Source organism: Typha angustifolia, chromosome 1 (genome assembly GCF_048772165.1).
Source record: "Typha angustifolia cultivar Huaian chromosome 1, ASM4877216v1, whole genome shotgun sequence".
Classification (NCBI taxonomy): domain Eukaryota; kingdom Viridiplantae; phylum Streptophyta; class Magnoliopsida; order Poales; family Typhaceae; genus Typha; species Typha angustifolia.
The window spans coordinates 8,177,494-8,205,175 of NC_133239.1; the positions used below are offsets into that span (position 1 = coordinate 8,177,494).

A 27,682-nucleotide genomic window follows, 5' to 3' on the forward strand; every position below is an offset into this window, starting at 1 on the left:
ATATTATGAGCATTTGATATTTTCTATTTATTTATTTTTTAATTAAACTTTATGATAAGACTATCAAATTATCACTTAATTCATAATTCCTATTAGTAAGTTATGAATAATTTGATATTCTATCATAATTAATTATTTAAATATAATAAAAATTTACATGGGATAAAATTTATTATATTCAAATAATTAATTACAATTAATGTCTAAAATTATGATGGGTTACGGTACCAAAAGATAGGCTACGGAACGATTTCTTCAAGATCTGGATTTATTACGGAAATCAGTCCGCACAACTGTGGGAAATATTCACCAAATATTCTCCTATAGTCAAAAAATTATGAAACTAAGTGCATAAGATCCGTAACTTCCTGATCTATAATTTTTGTATTTATGCCCTTCTTAGATTCGAACCAAAACAGGGATAAAAATATGAAATAACACGAGTGATGGTGGTGGTGACAAGTGGAGTGGATGTTAAGGTTATAAATGATAATGGAGATGAAGGTGGATGGCGGATATGGTTAAGGGATATAAACAAAGGGAAAGAAGTGGTCGAGATCCCAAAGAAGTGGGAGGACTCGATAGTCGAGAGAGATTAGAAGTTAGGAGAGACCTTGCCAACCGTTGAGGTGGTACGTTAGTGAAGAGCGAGGAGGGAGAGAGAATAGAGGGAAGATAGAAGGCAAGAAATCAATAATCCAATAACTGACCCTAATCCTAGTGCAATACCGTCGATTGTGTTCGAACGCACAAAAGACGTTCTTTATATGTGAGAACGTGATACAATCATTCGAACACGCCTGACCGCATTCGAACGCACTTTTTGCATCCTCTGTATTTGCGAGCCTGATGTAGGCGTTTGCAAGGGCGTTCTAATGCGACCCCTTCTGCGTTCGAACGCGATCTATAGAAATTTTATTTTAATAAAAATAAACAACTAATGCAATAAAAAAGATCCTAACTAAATGTATCAGCCCACCACGCTTCCCTTACCTTGCCCTCAAGGCATAAAGTCGGGGAAACGCTCCAAGATATCAGTCTCCAACTCCCATGTCACCTCATCGGATGGCTTGCCAAGCCATTCAACTAAAATCTCCATCTCTAATTTGGTACCATATCATCGTCAGCACCTAACAAGTACATGAACTAGCTTTACGATCTTTATCTCCTCCAGTGGCTCCGGTAGAATTAATCCAACGACCTCATGATCTCTAATCTGCTCCCTCAGCAATGAAACATGGAAGATAGGATGCACTCTCAACCCCTTCAGCAGCTCCAAACGATATGCAACCGGATCGATATGCTCCAACACCCAAAACGGACCGAAGTAAAGATGTGCTAACTTCTGATTTCGCATTGGATGCAAGGTCACCTGTTGATACGGTTGCACCCTCACAAACACCCAACTGCCGATGTTGAACTCTTGCTCCCTATGGCTGCGATCATAAACTTGCTTCATACGGTTATGAGCAAGTTTAAGATGGGCACACAACCTCCTCAATGTAGCGTCTCTATCTATCAAAACTAAGTCCACCTTCGTCCGATCTACAGATGCCACTGGATCATAAGAGCGTAATGTCGGAGTCGTGCGTCCATATACCACCTCAAATGGAGTTATGCCAATGCTACTATGGTAGGCGGTATTGTAAGACCACTCCACCCACGGGAAGAACTCCAACCATCGTCTCAGCATCTCTCCACCTCGGTTTGGCCGTTCGTCTATGGATGGTAGGCCAAACTGAAGTTCAATCGAGTCCTCTATAATCTAAAAAACTCCATCCAAAAGTCGCACATAAATACACGATCATAATTCGAGATAATCGTGTGTGGCATGCCATGTAACCGAGCAACATCTCTCACAAATTTCAGCCACTGACTTGGCTGAAAATGGATGTAACAATACCACAAAGTGCGCATACTTGCTCAATCTGTCAATCACCACAAAGATAACGGAATAACCAGCGGAAGACCCTCTATAAAATCCATAGACATGTCTTCCTAAACATGGTGCGGTATAGGTAAAGGCTGAAGTAATCTGGGCCGGTTTCAATGTGGTTGCCTTAGCCCTTTGACAGACTTCGCAAGCACGGACAAAACTCCTCACATCCCGCCTCAATCCTGGCCACGTGCAACTCTGAGATATCCTCCTATAAATCCTCAAGACACCCTCATGACCAGCATCTTGAGTTTGGTGGACATGCTCTAACAATTTTTGTCACAATCTATCATTTGCGGGCACCCTAATGCACCCGCGGTCCAGCAGCAAACCACCTCGATTCTCCAACTTTGGATGGCGCTCCGGATCATCCATCATCTCTGGTAACAATCTTAAAATATTTGGGTCAAATGTACATGCATACCTCAGCTCATCAAGAAAAGAAAAAGTGGGAGAAGAATAGGCTGCAAGCTCGGCGGTGTTAGGTTGGCATGATAGTGTATCTGTCGTTCTATTTTCCATTTCTTTCTTGTATTGAATTTCATAATCATACCCTAGCAATTTGATGACCAATCTCTGTTGTGCCGGAGTGTGAATACGCTGTCCCATAAAGTATGGAAGGCTCCTTTGATCAGTTCGGATAATGAATTGCCTACCAATCAAATAAGGCTTTCACTTTGTCACTTCATGCAGAATTGCCAACATCTCTCTCTCGTAAGTCGATAATTACTAAGATTTTTGTGACAAAGTCTTACTAAGAAAAGCTATAGGACGTCCTCCTTGCATTAGTATAACTCCTATGCCAACTCCTGACGTATCACATTCCACAATGAACTCTTTGGTGAAGTCCGGTAGAGCTAGAATGGGCACTGTTGTCATTGCTATTTTCAGTTTTTTAAAAGCTATAGTGGCTTCACTCGTCCATATAAAAGAGTCCTTCTTCAACAAAGAAGTGAGAGGAGCAGCAATCTTGCCATACCCGGTGATGAAGCGGCGATAATATCCGATCAACTCCAAAATTTCTTGTAATCCGATGGTGGTAGTAGGAATAAGCCAAGCGGTCATGCATGCTACCTTTTGAGGATCCGCCGCTACACCTTCCGATGAGATGATGTGGTCTAAATACTCCACTTGTAGTACTCCCCATAGCTTCTTGATCTTTAGCTGGTTTTGCTTTAACAAATTTAGCACATCCTCAAAATGCCACCAATACTCTAATTCAGTCTTGCTATACATCAAAATATTGTCAAAGAATACCAAGACATACCTTTACAATAGAAGTCAAAATATATCATTCATGAGGCCTTGAAAGGTAGCTAGAGCATTGGTGAGACTAAAAGGCATCACTTGGAACTCGTAATGCTCGTCCGGAGTCCTAAATACAGTTTTGTGCATATCCGCCGAGTGAACACTAATTTGATGATACCCGGCTCTCAAGTCAAGCTTAATGAATATGGTTGCCCTTGCAAGCTCGTCCAGCAGCTCCCCTATAACCGAAATGGGATACCGATCCTTGACGGTAATAGCATTTACTACCCGATAGTTGACACAAAAACACCATGTTCCGTCCTTTTTTCGCACCAATAGCACGGGGGATGAATATGAGCTATGACTTGGTTATATGAGGTCTTGCTCTAACATCTCGGCTACCATTTTGGAAATAACTTTCTTTTACACTTGTGGATACCGATATGGCCTCACATTCACCGGTGTAGCCCCGAGCACAATCTCTATGCGGTGGTCCGCCGTTCTCTTTGGTGGCAACTCCTTTGGTTCCTCAAACAGTCTAGCAAATTTGTCTAATAAATTAGACAACTCAATGGTAATGTCTAGACTCATTTGAGGCTCATCTCCTACTGGTCCTAATTGAAGAAGATAAGCTAAATCATTCGCACATGGCAGCCCCACCATCGGCTACATTATAGGAATTAGTGCAGATCGAACACCATTAAGCTGCACATCCTTATTTCCTTGCTTAAATTTCATCCACATGCTCTGAAAATCAAAAGTGACGGGTCCCAAGCTTTGTAACCATTGAGTGCCTAGGACAATGTCCGCTTCTCGCAGCACTAACGGATACAAGTCCACAATGATGTCGTGTCCTTGCACTCGTATACCGACTCAGCGACATAAGCTCTCCGCCTTAAGCTTCGTGCTGTTTCCAATAGCAACGTCAACTCCGTGGTCAGTTCAGCATCCAAACCCAATCTCCTCACTAACCTCTCGTCTAATTAGTTGTGTGTACTCTCGAAATCAATGAGGATGTGCACACAATGCTTTCTAATAAGTCTGTCTACCCGTAACGTCCTCGGCGTAGAAGTACTCGAATATGCATGCATCAATATTTCAGCTTGGATATCTTCCTCCGCACCCTCCTCAATGGCCTCCTCATGGACCTCCTCTGGACACTCACCATCACCAACAACATCATCATCCTCCTCGAGACCGTCGATGAGCATCACACTCCCGATCGGTTTGGAACACCGATGATTGAGGGTGAAATGTTCAACGCATCGAAAGCAAAGGCCCTTCGCTCTTCGCTCCTCCACCTAGACAGGTGTGAGAGTTCGAACAGGGGGTCTTATGCCTCCTCTAAAATCGAAAAAAGGTCTCAAAAGTGGTCGTAGTCTAGTGCTCGCAGCCACTGTTTTTGAACCCACAAAATTTTCAACGGGTGTTCTAGGTGCAAACTGTCCATCTTGGTTACCCCAACTTGTTTTTGTTGCCATTTTGAGAGCCTTATGTTTTTGCTCCATTCTCACGGCCTTCTCAAAGGCCTCCTCAAGAGTGGTAGGACAAAGAGTACAAACATCCGCCTGTATCTCCTCTCGCAGCCCTGAAATAAATGTGCTCATCAATGTCAGTTCGGGCCAAGATGGCTCATAACGACTACTTACTCTTTAAAATTCAGCTTGGTACTCCAATACGGTCATACTCTGAACCATCTTGCTTAATGTGATAGCAAAATCTTCATATGCTGTTGTCCCAAATCTGCATGTAATCTTCTTACAAAAGTCAGCCCAACTGGTAAATCTTCCACCATAAATAACCGATCGATACCAATGCAATGCCGTTCCTTGGAGGTGAAAGCTTACCATCTGGACCTTTGCGTCCTTCGCTGTCCCTTGACAATCAAAATATTGTTCAACTTGAAACACTCAATCCGTTGGATTTGCATTGGAATTTTGGAAAGTCCAAGCGTGTGGTTCTTCCCCGAAAAGTATTATCGGGTTCGCAAAAGATCCTTGGTTCAAGTCTGAACTTTTGTGCATGTTGATGATCTTCTCTAAATCCTCGAGCACGTCCATCACCATTTCTAAAGGGATCAACCTCATCCTCAAAGTGCAAATTTTCCTCATCTACGAAGCGCACCATTGCCGCACGCCTCTCGGGTTCCACCATCATCGGTCTTGGGTTTTGTAACGGAGGTGGGGGATGATGTGTAGGCATAGGTAAAAGAGGATCATTGACACTAATATGTCGCACCTAGACCTATGGGGTATCAGTTCAGTGTGGTCTTATCATTGGTCCTTCTTGAGGCACCGATCATCGTCGAGGAGATGACGAACCGATCAGTTCATGACATATTCCTTTAAATCATTGTGATCATTTTGCATTGCATTAACTCTATGCAGCAATGTTTGGAACATGCCCCTAAGTTCATCCGCCAAGCCTATGTTCACACCCATGGATGTTGGTTGATTCGGTCCTGCGATGGTTGCTCCAAAGGAATTGGCCTCACGGTTAGGGTTATCATGGGTTGAGTCTTCCCTTTTCGGTGTGCTCTCCATTGGTCTCCTTATTGATGTTATATTTCTTATTTTCACCATTAATAGAGGTCTGAGGTTCGCTTGGCTCTGATACCAATTTGATAGGTTACGATACCAAAAGATAGGCTACGGAACGATTCCTTCAAGATCTGAATTTATTAGAGAAATCAGTCTGCACAATCATAGAAAAATATTCACTAAATATTTTCACGTAGTAAGAAAATTACAAAACTAAGTGTATTAGATCCATAACTCCCTTATCTACAATTTTCATATTTATGTCCTTTACAAATTCGAACTACAACTAGGACAAAAATATGAAATAACGCGGGTGATGGTGGTGATGACGTGTGGAGTGGATGTTAGGGTTATGGATGATAATGGAGATGAAGGTGGATGATGGATGTGGTTAAGCGATATAGACGAAGGGGAAGAAGTGGTCGAGATCCCAAAGAAGAGGGAGGACTCGACAGTCAAGGGAGATTAGAAGTTAGGAGAGACCTTGTTAACCGTTGAGGTGGTAGGTTGGTGAAGAGGGAGGAGGGAGAGAGAATAGAGAGAAGATAGGAGGCAAGAAATCAATATTCCAGTAGCATAATGAATTTGGCTGCCATCCACACCTTTATAGAGGCGTTCGTAAGGGGCATTCGAACGCGATCCCTCCTTCGTTCGAAAGCGACTTGCAGGAATTTTATTTTAATGAAAATAAACAACTAATACAATAAAAACATATCCTAACTAAATGTACCAAATTACTTTATGTGATCTTCAAGACTATAAAATATAATTTCATTTAATTAAAGATGCTGTGGCTATCATTTAATTAAATAAAATCATATAATCACTTACTAGAAATTTTATTGAAGTTCTAAAAATTTCAAAGTTTTACCACCATAATATTTTTATATTGCATATAGTATGCATATTATGTAATTTCAAAACTTATCCCAAAATTGCATGCATTAATATAGAACATAAATAATTAATCCATGCAATACTTAATGAGCATATCAATCAATTTGCACAATTTAATTCATCTTAAAATTACATATATTATTCTAAGCATAAATAAATAACATATGCGAGCAATATAAAATAATGCTTAAGAATTAAATTATGCAATTACATATATCTCAAAACTATTATTTTCCTAAACTAAAAATAAAATAGTATTATCGCAAAATGATAGGAAATATCATTTTTGCAATTTCTTTTGTCATCTTCAATCTTCATCTAAGTCACAAACTTAGTTTAGACCCAGAAATTCCAACACCAAAAACCATCCATCTTAAATTCAATGTTTTGATGCAAAGATTTTTTTTTCTCAAATTTTTTTTTTTAGAAAATCAACATCTTAAGGATTTCTAACTTTATTTTTGCATAAAAAATAACTCAAAAAAAACTTTAATATATAAAAAAATCTTGTTTTCAAATAGAGAAGAACATAGATATTATTCAATCATCAAGGCAGAGATTAAATTTTGCTATAATACCAAATGTTAGAATAAAATAATATGATCCAAATTACGAAATTAAATTCTATAAAGGATAAAAAACTAAAGACCCAAAAGATCATCATACCTCCAGCCATTGGTGTTCAAATTTATACTTCAAAACTTATGATTTTTCTCACGTTAGCTTTGAATTTTCAAAGCTTTAAAACACTCTAGTTTGATGGTGTGGCATTTCTAAATTGAATGAATAAGCTTAGGGACTAAATCCACTATATATAGCCTAGCTCCCATCAAGCTTTATGGCTATGATTACCGTATTGAAAATAAATGTTTATCTCATAAGAAAACTTTTATCTCAATCAATAAGAAAACCATTATCTCAATCAATGAGAAAATCTTCATCTAATTAATGAGAAAATATTCTATGTTTTATGAATGTTAGGAATAAGAAAGGAAAACGTTTGAACCATAATAAATTGGGTTAAAAGAAAAATAGTTACACTATCTACTCTTTTTGTAAGTTTTATTTAATGTAAAAGTCATTGTATAGTTAACTACTTCCTGGTTTTTCTGGATGATCTAGAGGAGAACCTATCTACTACGTATAAGAAAAAGCTTGCATCTCTGGAGTGTCTTGCAACTCTTTACGAATAACTAGGAAGCATGTTAAGGTGGAATATTAATTATTACGTTATCGGCATGTATTACTATTGTGGGAGCGTACATATGCATTGTGTGCTGGTACATCTGTATTTCATTATCTTTTGGCAAGCAATATTAATTATTATCATATTTTACTTATCTACTAGTGTCTATTACTATGTCAGGAGCATAACTATGTATTATGTGCTAGTACGTATGTAATGCATTACTGTCAGAACTAGAGAAAGAAAAAAAAATTTTAATTGGGGGTTGAGAGAGGAGGGTGCACGTGCAGCCCCTCCCCTCTCCCTCTCCGGCACGCAACGAGAAGCAGATAAGGGGGGATTTCATCTAATCCGAATCAGATTAGATTTGATCCTCTTCTAATCTATAAATTAAACCCTAATCCTCTCTCTCTCCTCAACCCCCTCCCCCAGCCTTCTTCTCCTCCTTCGTTTTCTTTCTTTTCTCACCGTCGGAGTCGTCGCTGTGGAATCGGATCGCCGGAGGAATTTGGGACTACCACACTCCTCCCCAATGAGCCCTCTCTCATCCCTCTAGTTTAATTTAAATTTAAAAAGGTAAATCGAGAATACCTAAATTGGGGATTTCGGCTTCGCCGGCAACTCTTGCTGGCCGGCGGCTACGGGCTGCTGCTGCTCGTGCTCGAGAGCTCCGAGTCGTTAGCCTTGCGCCATGAATACCTTCTGGAAGAGCCCTCATGGCTCGAATCGACGCCGGCCTCGGCGTCGGCCGTCGGTGGTGAGTTTTCCTCCACCTCGTGAGGACGATGAGGAGAGAGAGAGAGAGAGAGAGAGCCAAGAGGTTGAGGGTGGTTGTGAACCGCCGTCGGTAGGGCCGGCTTGCCGGCGACGATTCGCCGGCGGTCACTCCCTCCCTCAACCCTTCTCTTCCTAACGTTGGTCGTAAGAAGAGAAGGGGTTTGGGTGGGGCTCGGGTTTAACCCGAGCTAACCCTTTTCTTTTAAAGTTTGGGTTTGGGTTCAGGTTGGATTTCGGATCCAAAGACCCGACCCGAACCATTTATTTAGGTGGGCTGCAGGTTAGCCCGAGCCCAATCCAATTAATCTTGCCTGGGCCTCGGCCCAACCCGATTTAATTGATTTCTTTTTGGATTGGGCCGGGCCAGCAGTAGCCCAGCTCAATCCAATGGGTGGGTTAAACCCATTTTAGTTTTTTCTTTTAGTTTTTTTAAATTTTAGAAATATTGATATTATTCAAATTAAAAATTTAAATATTATTTATTATTTAAGGTGGTGATTTTTAGTACGTAAGCTAGAGATTGAGATTTCGGTTGTCTTGCCTAGATTCAGGTGAGTGGGTTCACTCACATATTTATTTTATTATATTTCGTACCTTTGTCAAACCATGTAAATTTTCTGTGTACAGATTATCCCTCAAACTCGTAGATTTGTATTAATATAGTAAAAGACTCGCTATTCACGTTAAAGCAAAAGAGAAATAAGAATAAAAAGAATAAAAGTAAAAATCACTATTAATAAATGTTCTTCCATTAAAGAGCATATTTGGTAGCTAGAGAATAAGTGGAGCTAAAATAGAGAAGTTTATAAAAATAACTTATTTCTTTTCTCATTTTTTCAGCAACCAGATATCAGATCCATGTACTGTTTTCTCATTAAATGCTTTCCAACAAAGAATTCGGTTACAATGGAGACAACTTCTATGCGTTAAAGCCAGACATACATGCAGGTGAAGCCATCTCATCACACCGTACGTTACGCAAGTTAAATTTCGTTACGCAAGTTAAATTTTGTCCCACATATAGAAAGCCAAAGCCCACCCTTTCCTCTTCTTGCTTACTCTTTCGCTCTTTCTTCTCAACTCAATCCTCATAGCACCATTTCAGATGAGATAGACAACATGTCACTAAGCTCGCTCATCTCTGCATTGCTCAATCTCTCATGGATGATATTACCATTATTTCTCCTTGCCAAAGGTTTTCCGATCGATGCACAAATCAACAAGTTTCCGGGATTCGACGGCGAGCTGCCTTCCAAACACTATGCTGGGTAACAACAACAACAACAACGATATTGGACAAATTTCTTTTTTCTTTTCATAGTGAATAATTTCATTTTTCAAAATTAAAAATCAAAGTCGGTCATATTAGGCAATGTTAGATCTTAGTTTTGCTGAGTTCTTCATTTAATTGGTAAAACAGAATCATCTTATGACTAATTTATATTTTTATTGTAGATTTTCTTTTATTTTAATATTTTAGAAGATGGAAATTATAATAGTTCAAATAAATCATGCCTATATGAACATTAATATAAAAAAAAATGAACCATATATAAATTATAAAATAATAAAGATAATGTAAAGAATATCCATATTTGGTATTTTAAGAACTATTTCTCACTTTTCTGTTCAATTTAAATAAGGACTTGCGCTCAACGATATCTGGTTTTCTTTTCTTCTTCCCCTAATTCTTTTTTCCTTTTTTTTTCTATTTTCTGGTAGGTAAGAGCTCATTTTTTCTCTTGTATTTCTTTGTATTTAGGGGTTTCCTATGGAATCTCCCGTAAAATAAAAGAATTATGTAGATATAATTACAAAGATTAAACATGTTCCTTATTTAGGACAAAGTACAATTACTTGGATATTAATTTTAGAGGTTTTTATAAATCACACCCTATATTTTACCTATTTGTGATTCGCACCCTACTTTTAAAAATTTTATAATATGACCCCTTATTTTTTCTATAATATTTATTTAATATCCTAACGTTAGTTTAGCTAACTGACATTAACCATGTTATATAGTTTATGTAACTCTAGTTTAAAGATTACTAAAATACCCTTAAAAAGTTCTGACCTAATCTAAATCTCCACAAAATCATTCTTCCCCAAACTAAACTCTAACCCCACAAAATCTAAATCTTCTTATCTATAATTAAATCCTACCTTACAAAATTATGATATCAAAACCCACGACCCACAAGAACCCCCCAAAATCCCTACCACGTATAAGTCTTATAAGCTTCCCCTAACTTTATCTATTTTTCTTCATCTCTCTAGCTCAAACCATTTTTTCTCTATCTTTTCCTAGATTTTCTTCATCTCCCTCCCCATCTTTGAAGTTGCAAGCAACAAAATTGGCTTGGCGTTTGGGGAGCTCTAAAATCTCTATGGCTTGGAGTTTGAAAGTTCTAAAATTGGCTTGGCATTTAGGTAATGTTCTTCGTGGTTTGAGAAAAAATAACAAGTATGGATGTTCATATTATGAATAAAATTAGAGATAAGTACAAAGGTATTAGGAATGTTATAAATTATATAGTGGATTATAAAAGAATATTCTCTTTCTAGTATCATTCAGTTTGGTTATGGTTATGTTAAGTTAAATCAGGATGTTAAATGAACATTGTAGAGAAAAGAAAAAGTTGTGTAATAAAATTCCTAAGGACGGGGTGCGAATCATAAAATAGGTAAAATATTTTGTGATTTATAAAAGTCCCTTAATTTTAAGCTAAAGAGATTCATTCCTTTAGCAGCTTGTTTGTAAATAGATAAGTTATCCTGGGTAATTATGCCTTGAGACTAGAAGTTCAAAATTTATCACTTCTAAACAAAAAATACCATAATTATGGTATCACATACAAATCATACGTTCCAACATACAAATTATGTCTTTTAGAATTTTGTAAGTCGATATTTTTTTTCCATAATTTTTATATAACACCTTAATATTATTTTGATTAAATAACATTAATTCTGTTATATAATTTATGTAATTATACTTATCAAATTACTAAAATACTTCAAAAAACTTTTGATCTAACCCACACTAATAAAATAAAAAAAAAATTCAATTACAAAATCCTCAAAAATGGGATGTTAATCATAATATAGAGAAAGATAAGTTGTGAGTTGTAAAATTCTAAATATCTCATTGACTAATAAGTACATATAATTCATGTCTATCTGAAAATTCATTAACTTTTGCTTACAGATACATAACAGTAGGAAGTGAATCTCACAGGAGACATCTCTATTACTATTTTGCTACTTCTGAAAGAAACCCTTTGGAAGATCCCATCACACTGTGGATAAATGGAGGTCCTGGATGTGCAACACTTAGTGCACTTGTGCATTTGATTGGTGAGTGCTCTTGATACATCATTACTATAATTCTTTTTTTTTTCTTTTCTTCAATATACCAAAAATTGTATTAGATTTCTACTGACTTGAACTTCTGCAAATAAAGGTAATATTACAATGGTATTAAGATACAGTAAAGCATGTGAAATAATGAGAGATATATAACTTTCTTTTATACACTCTAATTAAAGGAAGAATTACTTTATTTTATATATATATATATATATATACAAAATACTCCAATACCAAATAAAAGTGGTTGCCTCTTGTTATGCAGTTTTTACTGAAAATATAGATAATATTTCTGATGAAATAACCATCTAAGAAACAAAGCTCAGATTTCCAAGTCATTAATTACATATTATATCTTCTTTTGAGATAATAAGATTATAAGGCAACCAACATACTTGTAAAGTACTTGATAGTGCTCTTTTTTTTTCTTTTTTTCTTTGACAATATCAGTTTAATTACATAAAAAGGCATAGATATAAGACAATAACTTGTTCTTCAACAAAAGAGACTGAAATAAAATTATCATTATACCTAATGATTAATTAATTTGCAGAGAATCTAAAACAAGATTCTGTAGAAACTTGCTGCATGGAAGGACAAATTTCAATGACACTCAAAATATAGACGATACACTCCACCGACGTGCTATAATAGTTCCCAAAACCATATGTAATTAGATATGGAAGTGACAACCTAGGTAGAGGTAGTAATTTGACATACTGCTTCTATAATAGACTTGGCTACTGAAGTAATAACACTTAAATTTGATTCAGGGCCTTTCAAGATTCGGAGTGATTTGATTCATCTCAAAGACCAGACAAAGATTAAGCTAAATCCTTTCTCATGGACCAAGGTACACATTTTTAATTATATTTTTGACAACAACTACTACTGTAATGCAGTTTGGAATTCTGATAGATGGAGTAATATTCTTTGGGAGGGTACATATGCCTTCTATAAAACATTGTTTGGAGAGTTTATTTTAGTAAAAATATTGGGAAATGTAAGTCAATGATCAGACACTTAAATTCCTTTCACTTCAAGTAATCAAACATCAAGTGATAAGTCTAGTTTCTACTTTTTCATATTAATATAATGCGGTTTTAAATTTAATGGCGTATATGATAATTTTTTCCAGCCTGTTTGATTAATGGTTGAAATACATCTCTGTGTTCATCTCATTTATTAAACAAGACCCTAATTAAACACTAAATTTGAGTTATGAAATGATTAATTTGATTGATGTATTATTTATAAGAGTAGTATCATAACATATGTTTCTCTCACTTGATCTTAAGTCCACATTAAATGTGTGATGGCTTGTTTACTGCATTACACAATTAGGACAAAATTCACTAATTTTACCCTGTAAGATTTATCATCTTCTTGTCATTTTCCAGGTGTCCAGTCTCATTTTTGTGGATTCTCCAGCGGGTACAGGCTATTCTTATGCTGATAAAGATGAGGATTACATTACAGATGATACTAAAACAGTGCAAGATTTGTATGATTTTATAATAAAGGTCAGAAGAACCAATTGTTCCAATTCCATATAGGTTTGATAGTTTCACAATATTAATAACTAATAATGAGTATGTTTTCAGTGGTTCTCTGATTATCCTGAGTTCCTTTCAAATCCTTTATATTTAGCTGGGTGCTCTTACAGTGGTGTAATTGTACCAGTTCTCGCGCAAGAGATAGTAAACAGTATGTAAAAACCGTATTTATCCACATATCTTCACATTTATGGTCATGGACCTTCTTTGTTTTCTAACGTGTTAAAATTTTCAGGAAATGGAGGAGATAATGGAGTAAACTTAAATCTCAAGGTTGAGTATTATGAAGAACAATTATGATAATAAGATTTCCAGTATATGACTGATACATGCATGCATTCAATTTGTAATACTAAATTTATGTCTTGCTGCCTTACAACTATGCTACACTTTTAAATATGACATGCGACCGTTAGTCTTTTATGAAGAAAATGTTAGTAATGGTAGCCATCTTTTATAGCATTTTTGGTTCTCAAATTTTAACAAAACAGAGAAGACTACACAAGTAAAATTTCTATAATTTCTTTCCCTACAACTTCTAAAATCTAAATCATTTATTTTGTATCTTCTCAGGGATACTCATTAGGTAATGCTGCTATTGATCTAAATATCGAGAATAATGCCATGGTTCCTTTCGCATATCGAATAGGACTCATCTCAGATGAACTATACAAGGTCTCTTGTGTTCAATCAAACCTTCTCTTCTATTTTATTCAGCTTAATACTCATACATTCCGTTGTCATATTTGTGTTTTCCTGTATGCATTTAGACTTTTCTCGCCATCGATATATTTATGACTTTCAAGTACTAATAGGATTTGGCTACTTCTTGCAATGGGAAGTACTGGAATAACAGCCACCCAGATTGCTTGAGGAACTTGAAAAACTTTCATATGGTAAGACCAAATAATTTATTCCCCATCCAGTCTGTTTTGATTCTTTTGAATATTGACACATTTACTTTTTTACTGCAGCAAATCAAAGGTATTAACATACAGCATATTCTTTACCTACCATGTCATCATCAAGTGGAAACAAACATCGAAGACAATGAATATAACTCTGTCCATGAAGAATCAAAATATGGCATATATTGTCATGTTAGTAACATCTCTCCTGTTATATGTTATTCTGAACTAAGTTCTACCAGCTTTTTAAACTTTTGCCATTTGGGAAACCACCAATTCAATACAATACTAGTTATTATAATTGAATTATTGGTAATAAGTTTGCAGAGCAGAAGAAATAAGTTCATTCTTGCTAAAAGTTTTTTTATTATTGACAGGACTATGAATCAGCTCCTCAGAGGCTCTTTGATTCAAGAACCGCAAGGCAAGATTTGCATGCAATGCCGGTACAAATTGATTCTTAACTTACAAGATAAACTAATTGCATCATATTGAAGTTCCAATTTAGTTTCCACATGTCCTATTAGATATTTGTTTTCAACTGAACATTCTTTTTATTTTAATACTAGAATTTTAGGTGCCTAATCTTCTTTATGTGCTCAAATTTATCCACTTATTATACATCTTCTTTGGCCTTATGTTATATTATTATTTTAATTAATATACACTTAAATTAATAAGCAAGATTATTGTTTTTGGCCTTTTCTATAACAGTATTGGCTTAATCAATTTGGGCCCAAATTTTACATTCAATCTTGGGTGCCAAACCAAACCAATCGGAACTTCAAAATATTAAAGATTTCAATATCTTGTTACGAACTAGATTTGGATTGATCTGGAAGTAAGAAAATTATAAAAATTTAGGTAGTGGTAGCATCATGAGTTAGGGTTCTAATGGCTATAGTTTCACCTAAATCGAAGGTTGGAATGAAAAATTAAAAATAAAATAGTGGAGATAGGTCAGAATAGGGCAGCATGGTAAATATCCGATATTGTGACAGTTGTCGGAGGGTGGCAAACGGCTAAGGGTGATGGTGGATAGCCTTAGAGTAGGGTGGCTACTAAAGAAAGGTGGTGGCTAGGGTCTGAAAGATTTGGAGGCTTTACGGCTATGATCTCCTCCTAAAAATATATATATGATCTAATGACAATGATACAAACGGTAAATGTGAGAATAAAAAATAATTAGACTCAATTAATTTTCAATGCTTGGATTTACTTAGATTCTTGCATTCTTAGATGAATAACAAAGAAGCTCTATCCCTCTCTATATAAAGGTGGGGTACAATGAGTCATACTCAGACTTAGCCCTAAAGGCTAATACGATTTGAATTAGGACTTGTCTTAAAGGCTTACATGATTTAATTGAACTTACCTTAAAGGCTTACTTGACTTAATTAGACTTGTCTTAATAGCTGTTGTGACTTATTTGGACTTGCCTTAAGGGCTGTCATGACTTATTTCGACTTGCTTTAATAGCTCATATGACTAAATTAGACTTGCCTAAAAGGCTTACATCATAAAATAATTAAAAAATAAATAGATTCGACTCGACTCGACTCGACTTGACTCGATTCTACCACGCTTCCGACCACCTTGTCTTAAAGGTGTCCATGATGGTTTCAAACCTTCGTTCGCTCTCGAATTTTATGTCCTTGATCTTTGTATGAATCTCGTCGGCGACACAGAGAGAGGCCCATGGTGGGTTTTGCTCTATAGCCCACCACTTTGAGCCATAGTCTATCTTAATCGTGGTTGGCTCAGACCAAATTCTAATCATGGGTGATTTGAGCTTAGGTCTTAGTGCATACAGTTTAGGTCATAACTTGGGTGCGGATGGTCTGAGAAAGGGAGTGGATGTGATGGCTTGGATCGAGAGCACTAGGATTGCCTTCGGTGGTAAGCAAGAGTTTTTGGCCCTAGCTTCCACTGCGAGTGGGGAAGATGGCAGCACGACCGTTGCTAGGGGCTACTTTGGTGTTGCTATGATGGAGGGCTCGATCTGCAAGGATAGAGGGTGCTCCACCACAACCGGAGAATGGATGGTTGCCACAGTTTGGATGGTCTTCAAGGTTTCACCATTATTAATACTTGAAGGTGGAGGTGGTGGCTGCTCCATGGTAGTTGGCGGCATAGGTGGTGCGAGGAGGTGAAGGGCGACTAGTAGAACCTCTCTCAAGGCTTGAAATGAGTCCTTGAGGGCAGTTTGGATCTCCTTTGATTTCTCTTTCAATTCGGCCAAAAGTTCATTGAATAACGCCTTCGCCCATGCTAGTGGCTCATCATCGGGGATGGAAATGATTTTTTGGTCCTCCATGGCCATGATCTCCCCTAGGTTAGCTTTGGATCACGCGTTCACCATTGTTCGAGGAACGTCGACTTTGATACCAATTATTACGAACCAGATCTAGACTGATCCGGAAGTAAGAAAGTTATGAAAATTTAGGTGGTGGTAGCCTCATGAGTTAGGGTTCTAATGGATTTAGTTTTACCTAAATTGGAGGTCGAGATGAAAAGTTAAAAATAAAATAGTGGAGATAGGTCAGATAGGACAGAATAGTAAATATCTGACGTTGCAGCGGTAGTCAGAGGGTGGCAGACGGTCAAGGGTGGTGGTTGACGACCGTAGGGTAGGGTGGCTACTAAAGAAAGGTGGTGGCTAGGGTTTATAAGCTTTGGAGGCTCGACGGCTATGATCTACTTCTATAAAAATAAAGACGATCTAACAACTATGATAAAAATGATAAATGCGAGAATAAAAAAATAACTAAACTCAATTAATTCTCAATGCTTGGATTTACTTGGATTCTTGCATTCTTAGATGAATAACAAAGAAGCCCTGCCCCTCTATATATAGAGATGGGGTACAATGAGTCATACTCAGATTTAGCCCTAAAGGCTAACACGATTTGAATTAGGATTTGCTTTAAAAGCTTACTTGACTTAATAGCTTTTGTAACTTATTTGGACTTGCCTTAACTAGACTTGCCTCAAGGGCTGTCATGACATATTTCGACTTGTTTTAATAGCTCACATGACTAAATTAGATTTGCCTAAAAAGCTTACATCATAAAATAATTAAAAAATAAATAGACTTGACTCGACTCGACTTAACCTACATGGTCAGATCATAACATATTTATTGTTACAATCCAACCACGTGGGTTAAGTTAGTCGAGTCGGTTAAGTCGAGTCTATTTATTTTTTAATTGATTCATAATTATATCGTATGTAAGCTCTTAAAGAAAGTCTAGTTATGTCATGTAAGCCCTTAAGGTAAGTCTAGTAAAGTCATGTAAGCCACTAAGGTAAGTTTAATTAAGTTTTATAAGCTAATAAGATAAGTTCAATTAAGTCATATAAGCCTTTAAGCAAGTCACGGTTTGAGTCGTATAAACCTTTAGAGTTAAATCCGAATAGGATTCATTGTACCCAGTCTCTATATAGAAAGGGGCTAGGCTTTTTTGTTTATTAATTTAATCATCCAAACATCTAAGTATTGAGAATTAATTAAGTTTAGTTATTTTCTTATTATCGCATTTACTATTTTATCATAGTCGTTAGATCGTTTTTATATTTCTAGGAGTAGATCATAGCCATAGAACCTTCAAAGCTTTCAAACCCTAGATATCACCTTCCTCCATATTACGGACCAGATCTAGACTGATCCAGACATAAGAAAATTATAAAAATTTAAGTTTAGTAACCTCATAAGATAGAGTTCTAATGGCTCTAGTTTCACGTCAATCGGATGTTTGGATGAAAAGATATAATTAAAATAGTAGAGAAATATTAGAATGAGGCAAAATGATAAATATTCGACGTTATAGCTGACGGCCAAGGACGATGGTGGACGATTGTATAGTAGGGTGACTGTTGGAGGTGATGGTGGCTATGGGCTGGAGGTAAAATTTAGGTTTCTAACTTATATCTACTCTTAGGAAAATGAAAACGATCTAACGGCTATGATAACAATGGTAAATACGAGAATAAAAAAAAACTAAATTTAATTAATTCTTAATGGTTGGATGCTTGGATGAACAAAGTCTGATCTCTCTATATATAAAAATCGAGTACAATGAGTTCTACTCAAACTTAACCCTAAAGACTTATACGACTCGAACTAGAACTTGCCTTAAAGGCTTACATGACTTAATTGAACTTGCCTTAGTGACATACATAACTTAATTATGCTTGCCTTAAAGGTTTACATTAAAGATAAACATGACCTAGAGATAAACATGACTTAGCTAAATTAGCCTTCCTTATCTTTCTTAGAATGTTTCTTCATTATGCTACGGATAGAATCATAATCTGGACAAACCTTAAATACAAAAGTTGTAGATTAAGATATCTTCAATTTTCTCCAAATGGTCTCATAATATTCGGTCAACTGATAAATATCTACAGAATATTTTCCTAAAACTGCACAGAAGTTAATGAATTTAGCTATAAATAAATTCTAACCTACTTAGATTCTAACTAAACTACATAAAGAGAATAAATAATATAACTAGACTCGATCCATCAAATCCAATGTCCTTATGATGCAATTCGATCTAACTTGGTTCGCATCAATCTAACCACCCTACCTTACGGTCGTCTAACACCACTCTTGGTCGTCCGTCACTTTCTGACTACCACCACAACTTTAGATATTTACTGTTCTGAATTTGCTCTATTATTTTATTTATATCTTTTTATTTTAACCTCTGATTTAGGTGAAACTAGAGCTATTAGAACTATAACTCATGAGGCTAGTACCGTCTAATTTTTTTTTTCTATATCCAGATCAGTCCAGATATGGATCATAACATTTATGCTTTATATTTTGCTACATAGAGGTTGAATTATATGCCAACTTGTATGAAGTTACATAAGGAAAGAAGAATTAGTTAAGGTTTCAAATTAACACAAGAAATAGTTTATACATTTACTTTGGCATCGTTTTAAATCGATAATAATGTCGGTAGAAGTTCTCTTAGATCGAACATGTTTTAATATTATCTGGCGGAGCTTCATCATATTTCAAGGTGTTTTTATTATGATTCTTCACAATAATAGTGAATACATTAGACAACCATGGGTTGTAGATCATGTTGAGATTTTATCATTAACTATTACAATAGCTGCATGATTGCATGAAATATAATGACAAGGAAATGGTATAATTGAGTAATCACTATTTGATTAAACACTAGAAATTTAATAAAACATTTTGAAAGTATTAATTATCATCTTCTTATATCTCATCTTTCCGGTTGCCATTTCTTGACAGTTGCATTTAATTTTTAGGTTGAAGTATCTGGAACATGGATAAGATGCACATCGCGTCTCCGGTATACGAGGAATATCTTGAGTTTGACGCCGTACCATCTGAATCTCACATCACAAGGTTATCGGGCCTTTATGTATAGGTAAGAACAAATTGAACTAAGAAGTGTTTCTTTTATAAGAAAGTAATTGATATAAGTTTCTTGTGAATTACGAAAGAGTTTCTTAGTTCAGGACTCCTATACTGAAGCCAAAACTAATCTCTCAGATATTACAATATTCTTGGAAATCCTAGCATAAACAGTTAGATGTAATCATTTTGCTCAGAGATGGCCTCAGTAATTGAAAAGATACTGATTAAGAAAAGCAATTAGGACTTCGACTCAAAATCACTTCTCTAGTTCTAGATTGAATATCATGAGTTTAATAGCTTTAATTTCTAGAAGCAATTTGAAATATTCTAAACAACTCATCAAAATCAAAACTTCATGTAGTATGATCACACTATCATTCTTATCGCATAGTAGGAATTGTTACTGGAGATGTCATTAGATGTTTTAACTTAGAAATCCTCCACTCCTATTATCTGAGAAGATTATTTTACTTCAATGAACATCTTACATGGAGTTTCCTTTAGGGAAAAGAGATTTGGACATCTAGGATTCCCATGGCCTTGAATATTATAATGAGGGTCTCATGCAGTGGAATTTATATGCCTTCTATTGGAACATTCCATTTGGACATCAAGTTAGGTTATATTGTTGTCTTGAGTTAATTAGTCCTTTGTGATATAGTAAATGCAAGGTGTATATGTTTGAATAAAAGAATTTTTTCAAGAGTTCAGTATTCGTATAGCCTCTTCGAGAAGTATTCTATCTTAAGCAATTCTAATTTGACACAAATTTTCTGCACATCAGCTAAGTTTATCAAATAGTTTGAAAAGTGCTCAAGCTTAGATGAAATTTTATCTGTTTGAAGTGAATTATTTACTGTAATATATGGTTTCTTTCTAAATTGAGTAGTAATATGAATCTACGATGTTATCTAGTGGTGATCATGATATGATTCTTCCCTACACTGCAACCCTTGAATGGCTCAGCACACTGAATTATGCTGAAATTGAGAAATGGCATCCATGGTTTGTAAATGATCAGATAGCAGGGTAAGCTTGTTAATTCTTTTACATGTCATGCATGCATGAACATCTCAAGAAACACTTAACCATAAATCACAATCATCTCAAGCAAATTTCTATACTATGAAAATGACAAATATATTTCTAACAGGTATGCAGTTCGATATGAGAACAATCTACTGTTTGCTACATTGAAGGTGAGAAGCTATTAATTTACCAAACCGGAGGTCTTCGACGCATGATATGTTCAAAAATAAAATTTAAAAAAATTTTTGTTTTACAACCACTGTGATATAAGATTATAATTGCCATTGAAATCTTTTGACTTTTTGATAATTGCTATATTGGTTAGTTTTTGAAGGAATATTTTTAACATGTGGATATATTAAAATCGACAAATATATGAAAATGACTAAATATCCTTCTTTCTTGCCTAAAAAATATTTTTTGTCTTGTGCTATGTTATATGGGGTAATATTAATATTTCTAAAAGAGCTTAATTATTTTGATAGCAATTGTGATATTTTGAAGAAAGCATTGACAATTATAATACTTGAAAAATATTTCAATGACAATTATATTAGAGCATCGCAAATGGAGAGCTCTAAGTTTGGAGCCCAAAGACTTTAAATATGGAGCATACTTCTTTTCAGAACTATGCACTCCAACATATTTGGGCTTTATTTTGATTTTATTCATTGAATCATATAATATTAAATTAAATTATAATTAATTAATTATATACTATATCAAAATTAATATTTATATACTATTTTAGGACACTTGCAAAATTTAAATAAGAAAGGGTTTTTTTGCACCAAAAAGCTACTTTGTTTTCGTTTTGGTGAGTTAAGATTGATTTCGGTTTTCATTCGGGACGAGGCTCTTCTCCTTTGTTTCTTCCTAGTTTGCCCTTTATTGTTTCCAAGTTTTTGATTTCTCTCTTATATTATCTCGTCAGTATTTACTGAGCACCAAATAGCAGTTGAGCAAACTTGAAAGAAAAAAGGAAAAAAAGTTTTATCTGCAATGGAAACAGAAAATGACTATCAAAACAAAATCAAATGACTATTTGGTTAAAAAAACCCAATAATAAAATATTTTTAATTTACTATTTAATTTAAACAAGTATAATTTTAAAATAATTTAATATTAAACTCATTTTGAAGGACTTAACGAGACTTTTCTAACATTAGTATCTTTATTAAAAATTAATTAATAGAACTAATTATAATAGAAGTTTAAATAATTAGTGTATAAAAAATAGATAGAAACAAAATTTAAAAGAATCTTTATAGGGTAATTTGAAAAAAAAAGGGGGAAAGAATAGTATTTTAGAGTTGGACATTAAAAATTTGTATGGGCTCCAAATTTGGTGCTGCATTTTAACAAGCTCCAAACTGAAACTCAACATAGAGCCATTGGATTAAATCGGGCTTCAAATTTGGAGATTTGGAGCTTGGCTGTAGAAGCTCTAAAGATGAAACTTATTTAATCCTTAATGTAAATCTATGCATGCTGTTTTCCTGCAGGGAGCTGGGCATGCAGCAACTGAGTACATGCCTCGTGAAGCTCTGGCTGCCTACCGGAGATGGATTGATGGTGATGAATCGCTTTAATAAAACTTTTGTGTTTAACTCTCTGCATGCTGTGCTTAAATTTGTACACATTTGTTGATGCTTAAAGTTTGTAATCAGATTCATATCAAAATTTCACTTTGAATAAGAAATAGGCATAATTCGAAATTAAGTTAGGTGTTTATTTGTCCAAGTAGAAACTTTCTATTTATCACTTCTTTTTGTAGGATTAGGGTTTTGAGTCTTCTTATTTCTACATGCCCGATAGAATGCCAGTAGACAAAGTAGTAGTTTATTCTTATTTAAAATTTATAACTGTACTGAAACTTCCTAAACTATTTCATTTTCAGATGCAAGTCTTATCTTTTTTTTCTTTGGGTACAAATTGACCAGCTTGACTATAGTTTGAGACTAAGCCTCAATCAATTAGTTAGCCTCATTTCTTAGTCTTAATTTAGGTACTTTAAACTAGTTTAAGGTAATTTGGTGTTTGGTTCTAAACTAGTTTAAGAGTGTATTTATTATTTGTGATGTGATGTGAAAAAGTAAAAAAATATTGATTTGGAAGAAAATGGATGAGATGTACATTTAATAGACAAAATTACTCTTCTCATGTAATGATTATTATAAGGGATTTTTACAAATCACACTCTACATTTTACCTATTTTATGATTCGCACCTCGTCTTTGGGGATTTTATAACGTGACCCCTCATTTTTCCTATAATATTTATTTAACACCCTAACGTTACTTTAGCTAACTGACATTAACCATGTTATATGGTTTATGTGACTCTAGTTCAAAAATTACTAAAATACCCTTAAGGAATCATCTTTAAACCCTAAAATCCCAAAATGGGGTTGAGTTGTCCCTAAAACCCCAAAATGGCATTCAACCAAAAATGATTACAGAAACTAACCCCAAAATCCCAACTTAGGAGGAGTGATGTAAGCTTGGAGAAGCTCTTGTCATTTGGGCAACTTCGGAAGGCAACCCTCCTTCAACCTTCGACTGCTTGATGTTTTGGTGATGTAGCCTTTGGGAAGCTCTAATTCCAAGCTGCAACCTTCCGACTACAAGCTCCTTCAACTCCAATGGCTTGGTGTTTGGGGAGTTACTGCTTGGGGTTTGGAAGTTTTGAGGTCAGCTTTGCATTTAGGGATGTTCTTCATAGTTTAGAGAGCTATGAGATAATAAATTATAGAGATTTAAGTTATGAATAAAATTAGAGATGAGTACAAGGGTAATTTAGGAATATTATAAATTATATAATAGATTATAACAAAATATTATCTTTCTGGTATCATTCTGTTTGATTATAGTTAGGTTAAGTTAACTCAGGGTGTTAAATGAACATTACTATAAAAAGGAAGGGTCGCGTTATAAAATCCCCAAAGACGGGGTGCGAATCACAAAATAGGCAAAATATAGGGTGTGATTTATAAAAATCCCTTATTATAATATATGAATAATATGTGGTGTCTATAATAGTCATTTTTGGGCTTAAGTGTAATTTTCAAATTATTTTGCGGGCTTAAGTGTAATTTGCAAGCTTAAATGACTATGAGAGATATATTTGCAGATTTAAATGAACATGGGAGATATATTTGCAGGCTTAAAATGAATATGTGGTGTATATAATAATCATTTGCAGGCTTAAGTGTAATTTTTAAATTATTTGCAGGCTTATATGATGTCTATAATAGCAATTTGCTAGCTTAAATGAATATGGAAGATATATTTGCTGCCTTGCATCTTTTAGATAAGCCGGCAAATCAAGTCTGCAAACTGAACACACTAAGAGCGATTAAGTCTGCAACTCTAGTTTGTAAACTGAACATGTCTTGCGATTAATGTTACAAATGGAACACATTGCTTGATTATTAAACCCGCTAAAGGAACACAATGCTTACGATTAAGCCCGCAAAGGATCAATGCTTGACTATTAAGCCCCCAAATCAAATCCGCAAACTGAACATATCTTGCGATTAAGCCTGCAAACGGAACACATTGCTTGATTATTAAGCCCACAAATGGAAAAGAACAAAATAATTAAGCCTGCAAACGGAACACATTGCTTGACTATTAAGCCCGCAAACATAACAAAATGATTAAGCCCGCAAACAGAACACATTGCTTGACTATTAAGCCCACAAATGGAACACAACACGATTAAGCTTGCAAACCACCAAAATTACTAAAACTGAACATGTTATCGATGCTAAATTATGTCTTTTTGATAGGAAAACTTTGGAAAGCAACTAATTTCTTTACAATATACTAACCAACTACATTTTTGTTTGGATGTGTGATGCATTTAGTAAGTGTCTTTTCTTATTGTATTAGTTATTTATTTTTATTCAAATAAATTTTCTGTAGGTTGCGTTTGAACGTGGTTGGAGGCACGTTCGAACACATTTGTGAACGTTTGCATTAGGTTGGCAAATATAGAGAACGTGAAATGCGCGTTCGAACGTGGTCGGGCGCATTCGAACGCGGCATTTGAACACTTGCATCACGTTCGCATTGACAAATAACGCATTTTGTGCGTCGGGCGTGTTTTAACGCGATCGGCGGGAATCTTCTAAAATTAGGGTTAATAATTATATTTTGGTTTATTGGCTAGCCTTTATAAAGGTGTGGATGACAGCCAAAATTATTATGCTATTAGATTATTAATTTCTTATCTCCTATCTTCTCTCTATTCTCTCTACCCTAATCTTCCTCCTCCCTCTTTACCGACCTACCACCTCTACTGCTGGTAAGGTCTCTCTTATATTCTAATCTTCCTCGTCTATCGAGTCCTCCCTCTTTTTTGGGATCTCGACCACTTCTTCCCCTTTGTCTTTATCCCTTAACAACATCCACCTTCCACCCTCATCTCCATTATCATCCATAACCCTAACATCTATCCCACCCGTCACCGCCACCATCATCCACACTAAATTGTAATTTCATCCTTGTTGTAGTTCAAATCTGTAAAGGACGTAAATAATAACAACGTAGATCAGGAAGTTATGGATCGATTTCACTTCGTTTCGTAATTTTCTGACTATAAGAGAATATTTGGTGAATATTTTTCCTCGATTGTACGGATTGCTTCCTACAATAAATTCAGATCTTAAAGGAATCATTCCGTACTCTATCATTTGGTATCAGAGCCTATCTTTTGGTAGTGTAGAACCTATCAATGTGTCATTCCAATATTTGCTTACTGAAATTGGAAAACAATCAACCAATGAGTTGATGATACTATGCATTATATTACAACAATGTTGTATTTTAATATACATTATTACTAATTCAAAAAAATTGACAATTGCATTAAATAGAATTCAATACAAACATCTCAAATTGTTTCCTTCAAACAGCCTTGAAAAATAAATCCAAAAAATGACTCCTCATCCTTTTCAACTTGCATATAAGCCCAGCTCCAATCAAAGAAACCAATTTGTGGAGTAAAAAAACCAAAATTATTTTCAGTCTAATGTAAAATAAATTGAGAAGAGAATAACAAAAAATTATTTTCAGTCTTCATTTACACTTCTCTTTATGAATCAAATATGTATCAGTTGGATTATCATACCTTCAAATTTACTTAAAAGAGAGGAATGCATAAATTCAAACAATATATATGTAATTTACTTAACAAATAGAAATGCATAAATTCAAAATAATATTTATCTCATTTATCTTTCAATTCACATCTCTCATTATATCTAACGCATATTTTAATGGTAGCCGTTTCATATCCTTTTGTGCAAATCTAGCCATGTTTTTTCCATGTTGAATATGATCTTCATATTCTAGTAGAAAAATGGCACAATCTAAACTTGCTTCTTATTTTGGTACGTACTTTGTTGATTCCACTTTCCATGCTTACTTGTTTTCGATTTTGTTAGGTTTTTTATTTATTGGTAATTTTGTACAAAATATTCTAAGTGTATGCTTTCATGTATTTGAGCTTTACACAAGTCTAGAATATCACTGGTGTGAAGAATTGCAAGATCATTGGAGAAAAGCCTCGCGTTCTCACCGCGTTCACACAGACAGAGAGCCGCGTTCACAAGCGCGTTCGAACGCGGGCACTGCGTTCACACAGACAGAGAGCCGCGTTCACAAGCGCGTTCGAACGCGGGCACTGCGTTCACACAGACAGAGAGCCACGTTCACAAGCGCGTTCGAACGCGCGCACTGCGTTCACACAGACAGAGAGCCGCATTCACAAACGCGTTCGAACGCGGGTACTGCGTTCACACAGACCGAGAGCAGCATTCACAAACGCGTTCGAACGCAACCTAAAGAATTCAAGCTGTCGCGTTCGAACGCACTTGGGCCCGTTCGAACGCACCTGAGATTAAGTTAGGCCGTTCGAACGCACTCGGGCCGCGTTCGAACGCATATATGAAGTTTGCAATTTATTGGATTTTCGTGAGTACGAATATGAATTGGATTTGGCTCTATCTTGGAGATCATATATAAGGATAGTGTTGCCCTAACCTAGGGTGGTTGAAGTAGATTATTCAAGGAGACTTTTTGGAGGCTACATCGGTTCTTCAACAAACAAGGCCCTTCGCATCTACAAATCTTAATCTTTCGTCTTAAGGGCTATCTAGACGAAAGATCAATCTCGAGGGTTACTGAGATTGGACTTCAATCACAAGAAGCAGTGAATCGTGGGTTCTAGCGATCAAGACTGAGAGGAATAAAGTCGTTTGGATCGACGGGTTGTTTTGTGAGTCAGTCTTGTAACTGCTACTATCATAGTGATTGGTTTTGATCCGAGTTTGGATCCGTGGTTTTTTTCCGTTTGGGTTTTCCACGTTAAAATCTTGGCGTTCATCTCTACTTTCGTTTTTAATATTTCTTCCGACTTTTACTTAAGTGAACGAGAAGTATCATTGCCTAGAGGTTAGATACATACGTGTGTCTAGGGGTTTTTCAGATTTCATTATACCATACTTTTAATATATTGATGATATGAGATCCTTATTTTAAAAAATAAAAAGATTCATAAGTAATGAATTTCTTTAAATAGAAAATATATTTTAAAATTTCTAATGCATATACTATTTCATTTGCCTCCATAGTATAATAGGGTGCCACTCTAAGAGTAATGTTCCTATACTCCTTTCTTAAGATCAACCACTAGTAGATGCCAATGATGAGATGTCCAAAGTGGTATAATCTATTTCTCACAATTTTTTAATCTTTTCTCTTCTAATGCTGGCCTAAGAAATATGTTCATATATTCACATTTTGCCCTGTAGGCTCTG

At 35.4% G+C, this 27,682-nt stretch overlaps 1 protein-coding gene across 4 annotated transcripts; it reads left to right on the forward strand.

The window, feature by feature from the left end:
- Positions 1-9,626: 9,626 nt before the first annotated feature.
- On the forward strand, positions 9,627-22,565 carry LOC140763473 (serine carboxypeptidase 1-like). 4 transcript variants are annotated; one of them, XM_073101680.1, is made up of 14 exons: positions 9,627-9,852; positions 11,796-11,944; positions 12,730-12,809; positions 13,357-13,479; positions 13,561-13,663; positions 13,748-13,785; positions 14,086-14,187; positions 14,328-14,408; positions 14,487-14,612; positions 14,798-14,866; positions 19,716-19,837; positions 20,743-20,856; positions 20,981-21,026; positions 22,362-22,565. In XM_073101680.1, the coding sequence occupies exons 1-14, from the start codon at positions 9,704-9,706 to the stop codon at positions 22,446-22,448; spliced, it is 1,389 nt and encodes a 462-aa protein (XP_072957781.1). In that variant the 5' UTR covers positions 9,627-9,703; the 3' UTR covers positions 22,449-22,565. The 4 variants fall into 4 exon arrangements, with proteins under 4 accessions (XP_072957781.1, XP_072957790.1, XP_072957795.1 ...); XM_073101689.1 differs by having other exon boundaries at positions 14,355-14,408; XM_073101694.1 differs by having other exon boundaries at positions 11,826-11,944.
- Positions 22,566-27,682: the final 5,117 nt, after the last annotated feature.